We start from the raw sequence: 11,184 nt of genomic DNA, 5'->3' as shown, positions 1-11,184 counted from the left end.
TAGTGTAGTGTCTTTGGGTTTTATAGTTAACAAAAATGGGGTACATGTTGTCCCTGAGAAAATCAAAGCCATGCCATCCAAGAATGGCCAACACAACAAAATGTAGGAGATGTTAGGAGTTTTCATGGTCTAACAAGTTATTATAGGAGATTTGATCCTAACTTCTCAAGTCTAGCTTCACCACTCCATGAGTTAGTGAAGAAAGACACTCCATTTTGTTGGATGGAAAACCATGAGCAAGCCTTTCAAAGGTTGCAAGCTCAACTTACCAATGCACCTATTTTAGCTTTATCAAACTTTGTAAAAACTTTTGAGCTAGAGTGTAGTGCATTGGGAGTAGGAATAGGTGTTGTGTTGTTGCAAGATGGGCACCCAATTGCATATTTTATTGAAAAAATTCATGGTGCAACCCTCAACTACCCCATCTATAACAAAGAGCTCTATACACTTGTGAGGGCCCTGCACAAGTCTTTAAAATATGTAAACAGTCAACACAAGTTAAAAATACATGCAAGGTGGATGGGATTTCTTGAGCAAATTCCATATGTTATCAAATACAAGAAGGGCAATACAAATATTATGGCGGATGCTCTATCAAGGAAACATGCCCTCTTTTTAAAACTTGGAGCCCAAATTCTTGGATTTGATAACATACTAAACTTTATAAAGAAGATCAAGATTTTGCACCCACTTTTGCTAAGTACCAACATAGAGCACATGGAGGGTTTTATGTTTATGAGGGGTACTTATTTAAAGAAGAAAAACTTTGCATACCCCAAATAACACATAGAACACTCCTTGTAAATGAGTCACATGAAGGAGGATTCATAAGTCATTTTGGAGTTGATAAAACTCTTGAGCTTTGGAAAGAAAAGAAAATTATGAACTCCTCCCTAAAGAAATATTGTAATAAGTTGCCAAAAACAATAGAAAAACATGAGGAATGGCAACTTAATAAAATTGATTTTTATACAATTGTTCAAACTAACACATTTGCTTTGTTTGATGATTCCCATAGATGGACGTTTGATCCGGGAGGACGAGCATAGTTGTCAAAGCAAGAGATTGCTAATCGAGATCGATCCTATAGGTTTGAGGATACATTTTCTCCAGAAGGAGGAGATAATGGACACCATCCAGGCACGTACATTCCCCTACTAATGACGAGGACGAAGCCTTGGATTTGAGGACAAATGCTTTTCAAGAGGGAGGGGATGATGGAAAAGGCCCTAGCACCAACTCTATTGAAAGGCCACCAACATGTCAAATGGAGTCAACCACTAGAGTTATGGTCAAGATGAACCAAGGGAATGCATTTTACTAGAGTTATGGTCAAGATGAACCAAGAGGATGCATTTTACATGCCATAAACTCTAGTATAGAGTTGAATTTTTCTTGTCAAAAATTAGCATACGAACTTTATTTGTAATTTTTCTTAGAATTAATTTTGGCACCTAAAACACCAACCTAGGTAAACTTAGAGTTTCTAAAAACCTCTAAATTTACCTAGGCTGGTCTAGAAATGGAGAGGGAGAGCATACAAACTAGACACACCCCTCCCCATGTGCTCATTTAAGGCTCCACTTTTGGGAGGGAATTCATTTGAATTACCCTCCACTTTCTTTTGAATTTCCAGCCCTCTAAACACTCTAAATAAGAGGGCTTGGCTCATGTACTTGCAAGATTAATATACTTAGTATATTGCTACCAAATTGTGCCAATTTCACTTCTTGCCCAAAAACCTCTTAGGTTAGGCTATTGATCTTCACAAATCCCCTTTTCCAAGTAAAGTTGGCCTCACCACTCTCAATCCCTACCTCTCATGCACCTTCAAGGTCACCATCACTCTTAGGAGGACCTTGCTTAGTCTTCAATCCAAGATGCTTTCGCCATTCACTAACAAAACTACAAAATCATTAAGGCACTTTTCCATCATCTTATGGGACATTTTGGGGTAGCTAACACCTTAGATACTTTGCATGAGCATTTCTTTTGGCCCCACATGTGCAAATGTGTACATAATGTAGAGCATGGGAGCTTTGATGTTTCAATTCCAATATAAAGCTTGAAGCCTTGTTGCTTTTGGTTTGGGTTTAGATTAGAATGTTTAGAATCCATGTAAAGATCAGTTCTTGTCACTTGCACAAAGCTTGCCCAATCTGTTTTAAAAAAGCAAAGTGTTTTTCTAAGCAAAGGGAAAAACAACCGATTGAATTATCGAAATAATCAGTTGTTTGTCACTTAGTTAGCTTGGAGGTTTTTAAACTGTTTTTGACTTGGTTATGTAACTGCCTAACCAATTCAACCGGTTAAATCATGGTTTCAACCGATTGATTGTGTGTCTTCATAATAGTTTTTTGAAAACCTGTTATTATGTTTTGGGTGTGATCAAAACTGCTTTGGTTCATTAAATGTTGCCATGAACGCCTAGATTTCAAGTGCTATAAATATAGCCTTTCTTTCAAAACTAAAACAAGTTTTTTTACAGAGTTTGAAATAGAGATTGAGATTTGTTTTTGAAAAAAGTTTTCAAAAGGTTTGCAAGATTGTTGTTAAGCTTTGCACTTGTACAAGATCTGATCATAGGACTTCCTGGTTTGTGTAATCTCAGATGTTTTCTAATCCTTTCAAGATTCTTGTAATTGTACTTTCATTAAATGTAAGTGTGTGTGGAATCCTGCAAAGTGTCAGAGGGTGTTCTGACTTGAGGTGTGTGGTGTTGCAAAGAGGGTGAGTGGGTCTTGTGGTTTTCAAGGTCACCTCTTTGTGGTGTGTTGGTGTAATCTGGAATTGATTACTAGTGCAACTCAGAGGTTGTTCTGAGAACTGGATGTAGCTCAAGGTTGAGTGAACCAGTATAAATCTCGCTGTGTAAATCTTTCTATCTCTATCACCTTATAATTGTTTGTGTTAATTCAATTTCTGCTGCTGGTATAAACAACTGATTAAAACGCAATTTCAATCGGTTAAAATTCTGAAAACAGTTTTTGTATCATTGGTTGATTGCTTTCCTTAATTGCTTATTTGTGATTGTTTGATAAAGGTTCATTCTTAATCAATCTTTGCGAAAATCTTTGACAAAAAATTCACCCCCCTCTTGTTTAAGCCATCAATTCTTATAATTGGCATCAAGAGCTAGGTTCTTGAAAAATATTCAAGTTTCTGTTTTTCTGAAGAAAAAAAACTTTTTACATGGTTGACAAGTTGCCTTTTGAGGAAGGTCCTTCCATAAACAGACCACCACTGTTTTGTGGTGTCAATTACCAGTTTTGGAAGGTCAGAATGAAAATCTTTATGCATTCAACTGATAAGGGTATTTGGGAAACAATTGAAAATGGTCCCTTTATACCTCAAGTCAAAAGAGATGAGGTTTTAATTGATAAACCTTCATCTGATTGGATTGAGGCTGAAAGTAAAAAAGCCAAGTTTGACTGGATTGCTAAGAATATAATAACCTCTGCCTTGAGTTGTGATGAATTTTTAAGGGTATCACAGTGTAGCTCAGCAAAGGAAATGTGGGACATTCTTGAAGTCACACATGAAGGGACAAACGATGTCAAGCGAGCCACGAAGCATGCTCTTATTCAAAAGTATGAACTCTTTAGAATGAAAAAGGGAGAGACCATTTGTGATGTGCAAAAAAGGTTCTCTCACATAGTGAATCACTTGATGAGTCTTGGTAAGACTTTTGACAAAGAGGAGTTGAACATCAAGATATTGAAATGTCTTGATAGAACATGGCAGTCAAAGGTCACTGCCATCTCAGAATAAAAAGATTTGACATCAATGACAACTCCATCATTGTTTGGTAAGCTTTGGGAGCACAAGCTCGAAATGAATAGGCTTGTTGTCCAAGAAAGTGAGGACAAACACAACAAGGGCATAACACTCAAAGCTTGCAATCACAAACAGCAACAAGACTCAAGTGGAAGTGAGGAAGACACCATGAGTCTGCTATCAAGAAAATTCAGCAAGTTCTTGAAGAAGAAAAGTCAAGCTTCAAAGAGGTATGGTTCTAAAAATCCCAGTGATTTTAATATTAACAAGTACACTTGCTATGGCTGTGGGGAACAAGGTGATATCAAGGCAGAATGCCCTAACAATGAAATTAAAGAAAGAGCAGATTTCAAAAATGAGAAAAGGGGAAAAGCCAAAAAGGCATATGTGGCATGGGATGACAATGAAGTATCATCCTTAAGCTCTTCTGATGACGAAGAAGCAAATTTGTGCCTTAGAGCATCTGTATCCAGTAGCATGAGTTCGTCATCTTCAGTCAAAGGTAACAACTATTATCAATTGCTTGAAGCTTTTAATGAAACTCATGAAGAGGCTAATCGATTGGCACTTTCTCACAACCGGTTGAAAGGTCTAAATAACTGGCTGGAAAACAGAACAAGCCTCTAGAAGAAGAGTTGGGAAAAACAAAAGAAGATTTTGAAAACCTTGATTTAAGTTACAAAAACTCATCTTGCAGTTGTGAGTAAAAAGTTTGTGAAAATTGTGGAAATATTGAAAGAAAGATTCACTATCTTTTGAAAACCTTAGACAAACTTACAATTGAAAAATCCAACTTTGAAGATGTTCTTGCATCTCAAAATTGTGTTTTTGGAAAAGCTGGTTTAGCTTTTTATCCACAAAGCAAAGAAAATGGGATTTCGAAACCTTTTTCAACTGTGCCAGAAAAACAATTGGTTAAAATATCGATTCAACTGGTTGTTACATGCTTCTATTGCATGAAGAAGGGTCATTCAGTTAGGTTCTGCAGGTTTCAAAAATCTCTTGTTCCTAAAGGGATCTTTAAATGGATTCCAAGATGTTTTGATGGTTCCAAAGACAAGTCTAACACAAAGGGTCCCAAGTTCTTTAAGGGATCAAACCTTGTGATTTAACAAGTTTTGTTTTGCAGATTTTTGACTATACTTGAAGGGTCAGAAAGATCAAGATCTCAAGAAGATTTGTGTACAAGACAAAGCATTGTCCTGATTCTATGAACTGCTTACATTTGTGTAGCTGTAATCTGAGGATAATTGTCTTGATCTTCTCTTTGTTGAACATTTGTTTTAAATTCAATTACATGAACTGCTTACATTTGTGTAGCTGTAATCTGAGGATAATTGTCTTGATCTTCTCTTTGTTGAACATTTGTTTTAAATTCAATTACATTTTCTCTATGTCTATGATTGGATTATAATTACCTTGTATTTCATTTGTCCCTTATACAATCTATGTACATTGTAAACCTTGATGTTTGAATATAGCATGACTATTTGACAATATGATTTTATCTAAACTTTTCATCAGTGCAGAATTTCAACCGATTGTTTCTTCGAAACAACCGATTGTTTTTTATCTGTCAACACTGGGCAAATCTGTTCTAATTTCTATGTCCTGATTTGTAATTTTGTTCAAACCAAGTGATATTTATGGTCAATATTGTATTTGTACCGTCCCGTACCCGGGCGTTGACCAGAAGTCAAAGTCAACACATGGTGGGACCCTTCAAGGGACCCAAGGAAGAAAAGTCAACAAGTCGACCACTCGTGACGTCGCCAAAGTAAGACGTCACCCTAAAGTAATACGTCGCCCTAAAGTAAGACGCCGCCCTAAAGTAAGACGTCGCCCTAAAGTAAGGCGTCGCCAAAGAGAAGACGTCGCCAAGAAAGACGTCGCCTAAGCAAGACATCGCCCAAGCGAAGACATCGCCTAAAGTAAGACATCGCCTAAGCAAAGACATCGGGCCTCGATAGTTCAGAACAGTAGCAAGGAGAAGAGAAAGGTGGCTTCAAGGCCATAAGTTCTAGTACCAGTAGGGGGTAAACCTGACTCGTGAAGTATCCACACCACTGCTGGGAGACCCTGGGACAGATACGACCCATGAGAGGGCCATGACCAGGGGAGAACCACGTGCATGATACGAGAGAAAGGTAGATACACCCCCAGGGAGAGTGACTAGTGATTGGGGCGCATGAGTTGGCACCCAAAAAGTCAACCCACGTGACAGAAGCACTTCGTAGAAAAGAGGGCTCACACGATGGAATAACCCTAAGTTAGGTGGCGGCGTTGTGGGACCCTCTGCACAGAATAACGATCAAGTCAGAGGGGCACGTGGCAATGCCCACGTGCTCATTAAAGGTTTCAGGGAAAGTTTTCCAAGGTACGCGTTAAGTAAGTTAAGATTCGTATATTCCAAGGCACATTTTTATACGCCTTCAATGCGCTTCAACGCGATTTAAATTCAGAAGGTATATAAAAAGGGGCTTTGGGTCGTTTGAAAGGGGGAGAGTTTTAACCTAATTCTCATAGTCACACAGAGCACAAACCCTAATTGTTCTTGACGGTGCACCCAGTTGTGAGCACAAGGCAATTAGGGCAACACAGTTTTAGCCCTTCATTACTAGTTATTCAGTTATACAGTTTTCGACCACCCTCAGAGCATTCGTTCAAGTGTTCCGATACGGGGGTGTGTCACCCTTTGATGTTTCTCGCTAGCTGACTTGATCGTCGGAGTGCAAACGGCCGCGAGGGCGCCCCTTTGTTCACTTCTTTTCAGGTACTCACAAACGGAGCAGAACAAAGGTGCCCTAGCTCGCGAGGACAAGCCACGAAGTGGATCGAAGCAGAACCAGTGGCCCAGATCACCGCGCACAAGATTCAGAGTTTTGTGTGGAAGAATATCGTGTGTCGTTTTGGTGTGCTCAAGCGTTTGGTATCAGATAATGGGACTCAGTTTGCAAGTCACCTGTTGAAGAAGTTGTGCGAGGATATTGGAACACAACAGGTGTTCGCTTCTGTGGAGCATCCACAAACGAATGGGCAAGTGGAGTCAGCTAATCGGGTTTTGCTGAGAGGTTTGAAGAGGAGGTTGGAGATGGCCAAGGGGTCTTGGGCTGAGGAAGTTCCCCGCATAATATGGGCATATCATACCACTGAGCAATCGGGAACCCACGAAACCCCGTTTAGCTTGGTGTATGGGTGCGATGCGATGATCCCAGTTGAAATCCAGGAAAGCTCGCCGAGATTCCAGAACTTCGTGGCAGAAGACTCGAATGCAGAAAGGAGAATGAACTTAGATTTGCTGGATGAGGTCAGGGAGGAAGCAAGGGTGAAGGCTGAAGCAGTAAAGAGAAGAGTTGAACGCAAGTACAACTCTAGGACAAGGCCAAGGCAATTCAGAGATGGCGACCTGGTGATGAGAAAGGCCCACCAGTACGAGATGAAGAACAAATTGTCACCCAAATGGACAGGACCGTTTAGAATAACTGAAGCACTCGGGAACGGCGCCTACCATTTGGAAACACTAGAAGGAGGGGCGATTCCCCGCACTTGAAACGCCACCCATCTCAAGTTTTATTATAGTTAAAGCATTGTAAGTAGCAATTAACTTGAATAGTTTGAGATGTTTAAGTTAAAACAGTTTTTCAAAGGGGCACTCTTTTTCCCTAAGGAGGGTTTTTTAACGAGGTCACCCAATAAAGAAGGTTTTGAAGTTTATCAAAGTTTCTGAGTTTATTAAGTCTGCATGTTTATCGTTTTTAAGTTTTCGAAGAAAAGACTTTGTCGTCCTTGTGTAATTTAGGGCAAATTCAGATCACATGCTTTCAGTACGAAATTTTAAAGCATAAAGTTTTAAGTCCTCGTCGCCATCTGGCGATCGGAGGCACAAGTATGAAGTTTTTAGTCCTCCTCGCCGTGAGCGAGTGTAGGCGAGAAAAGTTTAAAAAGTCCTCCTCGCCGTGAGCGAGTGTAGGCGAGAAGAGATTAAAAAAGTCCTCCTCGCCGTGAGCGAGTGTAGGCGAGAAGAGATTAAAAAGTCCTCCTCGCCCTGAGCGAGTGTAGGCGAGAAGAGATTAAAAAGTCCTCCTCGCCGTGAGCGAGTGTAGACGAGAATAGATTAAAAAAGTCCTCCTCGCCGTGAGCGAGTGTAGGCGAGAAGAGATTAAAAAGTCCTCCTCGCCGTGAGCGAGTGTAGGCGATAAGAGATTAAAAAGTCCTCCTCGCCGTGAGCGAGTGTAGGCGAGAAGAGATTAAAAAAGTCCTCCTCGCCCTGAGCGAGTGTAGGCGAGAACAAATTGCAAGTCCTCAGTGCATCCGGGGGGAAGAGGAGATGTAACCCCTGGGCAAGGTAGAGGCACCAGATAAAGTCCTCCTCACCCTCGAGTGAGTTCAGGCAAGAACAGATTGCAAGTCCTCAGTGCATCCGGGGGAAGAGGAGATGTAACCCCTGGGCAAGGTAGAGGCACCAGAGAAAGTCCTACTCACCCTCGAGTGAGTTCAGGCAAGAACAGATTGCAAGTCCTCAGTGCATCTGGGGGAAGAGGAGATGTAACCCCTGGGCAAGGTAGAGGCGCCAGAGAAAGTCCTCCTCACCCTCGAGTGAGTTCAGGCAAGAACAGATTGCAAGTCCTCAGTGCATCTGGGGGAAGAGGAGATGTATCCCCTGGGCAAGGTAGAGGCGCCAGATAAAGTCCTCCTCACCCTCGAGTAAGTTCAGGCAAGAACAGAAAGTCCTCCTCACCCTCGAGTGAGTTCAGGCGAGAACAGATTACAAGACCTCTTTGCGTAAGCAAATCAAGGCGAGATTGCAAGTCCTCAGTGCATCCGAGGGAAGAGGAGATGTAACCCCTGGGCAAGTTGAGGCACCAGAGAAAGTCCTCCTCACCCTCGAGTGAGTTCAGGCGAGAACAGATTACAAGACCTCTTTGCTTAAGCAAATTGAGGCAAGTTTAAAAGTCCTCAGTGCAGAACCAGGCCAGCAAAGAATTAGGCGGTAACCTAGAAAATACACATGTCGCTTAGCAGATCAGGCAAACCAGATTTCAGATACTAAGAATAACCCACGCCTACTGCTTAGTAAGTGATTTCGTGTCAAATGTTATTGCTATAGACTAACCGTTTGTTCAAGTTCAGTTGATTTCCAGAGAATTAAGCGCCAGTTTGTGCTAAGTTAATTGGGTTGAGTGAAAACCGACCAAGTTATCAAGTGATCGCACAACAGATAAGTTAAAGCCACGTAGGTCGTCGAAAATGCAACCTCTTAGTCTTTTCGTTGAACAAGTCACGGCTTAAGACTGGGGGGCTTGTGTACTGATCAGGTCATCAGGTGTAATGACGTGGACAAGAGAAAGGCGGGTGGTCAAGAAGTCAAAATAGTCGTCGTTTGTGGAAGTGGCGCTCTGCAGTATACATAATCGGTTGTCGCCGAGTTGGTGTCATCGCCGTGTTAGATAACGGAAGATCAGGTGGTCTGGCATCGCCGCAAGAAGAACATCGCCGGATTTCCCAGTAAACTCAGTTGAAGCTGTTAGGGGTTCAGGCGAGGAAGTTCAAGCGTGTGAGTTCAGTAAAGACAAGAATGCCACATGGGTAATGGGCGAGGCCTTAGTCTTTTCGCTGAAACAAGTGTCAGCTCAAGACTAGGGGGCTTGTGTACCGTCTCGTACCCGGGCGTTGACCAGAAGTCAAAGTCAACACATGGTGGGACCCTTCAAGGGACCCAAGGAAGAAAATTCAACAGGTCGACCACTCGTGACGTCGCCAAAGTAAGACGTCGCCCTAAAGTAAGACGTCGCCCAAGAGATGGCGTCGCCCAGAAAGACGTCACCTAAGCAAGACATCGCCCAAGCGAAGACATCGCCTAAAGTAAGACATCGCCTAAGCAAAGACATCGGGCCTCGATAGTTCAGAACAGTAGCAAGGAGAAGAGAAAGGTGGCTTCAAGGCCATAAGTCCTAGTACCAGTAGGGGGTAAACCTGACTCGTGAAGTATCCACGCCACTGCTGGGAGACCCTGGGACAGATACGACCCATGAGAGGGCCATGACCAGGGGAGAACCACGTGCATGATATGAGAGAAAGGTAGATACACCCCCAGGGCGAGTGACTAGTGATTGGGGCGCATGAGTTGGCACCCAAAAAGTCAACCCACGTGACAGAAGCACTTCGAAGAAAATAGGGCTCACACGATGGAATAACCCTAAGTTGGGTGGCGGCGCTGTGGGACCCTCCGCACAGAATAACGATCAAGTCAGAGGGGCACGTGGCAATGCCCACGTGCTCATTAAAGGTTTCAGGGAAAGTTTTCCAAGGTACGCGTTAAGTAAGTTAAGATTCGTATATTCCAAGGCACATTTTTATACGCCTTCAATGCGCTTCAACGCACTTTAAATGCAGAAGGTATATAAAAAGGGGCCTTGGGTCGTTTGAAAGGGGGAGAGTTTTAACCTAATTCTCATAGTCACACAGAGCACAAACCCTAATTGTTCTTGACGGTGCACCCAGCTGTGAGCACAAGGCAATTAGGGCAACACAGTTTTAGCCCTTCATTACTAGTTATTCAGTTATACAGTTTTCGACCACCCTCAGAGCATTCGTTCAAGTGTTCCGATACGGAGGTGCGTCACCCTTTGATGTTTCTCGCTAGCTGACTTGATCGTCGGAGTGCAAACGGCCGCGAGGGCGCCCCTTTGTTCACTTCTTTTCAAGTACTCACAGACGGAGCAGAACGAAGGTGCCCTAGCTCGCGAGGACAAGCCAAGCGCAAATCAATATTAATAAATCAGATTCTTCTTATCTTAGAAATTAAAGTTGCTTTTAAAGTATGGCCAAATCAATATGTGAGTATTTGTACTTTCTGTTTGACTGACAAAAACAACTTTATGGTTCAGATTTGATTCGTTTTTCTGTTTTGAAAACAACCTACATAATGCCAACTCTGACCAAGAGTTGGCTATATAAGGATTGCAACAAGCTGTTGTTTTTCACACAAACAACCTATTGTTCTTCTTTTTCCTATGCTCTAAGTTTTCTCTACAATGTGCAAAAGTTCCTCTCTGAATTAAGTTATGACTGGAACTCCTCCATCTACTAAAAGGATGAAAACCAGGGCTGTTAGGAGTGGTGGGAAGCTTGAAGGGTGGTTCACTGGAGAATCAGAATTGATTGACAAATACCTACATGAAACAAGTAGGAAGATTGTCAATACACCCAAGCTTGTCTCCTTTACATGGATGAAACAGAAAAATCTGAATATTGTGAGGAGTCTACTCAAGGAACAATGGCTGAAATGTTTCCTTGAGCTCACTAGAAACATTTATCCAGATTTTGTGAAGGTATTTTACACTATCCTTCAATTCAATGGTGTAGATATGGTCATCACAAATGATGTAAGGGTTGTTGTGGCTGGAT

General features: G+C 41.9%; 1 protein-coding gene across 1 annotated transcript; it reads left to right on the top strand.

The window, feature by feature from the left end:
- Positions 1-3,192: 3,192 nt before the first annotated feature.
- On the top strand, positions 3,193-3,771 carry LOC137838498 (uncharacterized). The gene has a single exon (XM_068647743.1). It carries the CDS (start codon positions 3,193-3,195, stop codon positions 3,769-3,771), a length of 579 nt encoding a protein of 192 aa, XP_068503844.1.
- The last annotated feature ends 7,413 nt before the right edge of the window (positions 3,772-11,184 follow it).

The sequence above is a fragment of the Phaseolus vulgaris genome, chromosome 4, assembly GCF_051622355.1.
Source record: "Phaseolus vulgaris cultivar YP4 chromosome 4, ASM5162235v1, whole genome shotgun sequence".
NCBI lineage: Eukaryota > Viridiplantae > Streptophyta > Magnoliopsida > Fabales > Fabaceae > Phaseolus > Phaseolus vulgaris.
This window is presented reverse-complemented; position numbering and strand designations above follow the sequence as displayed.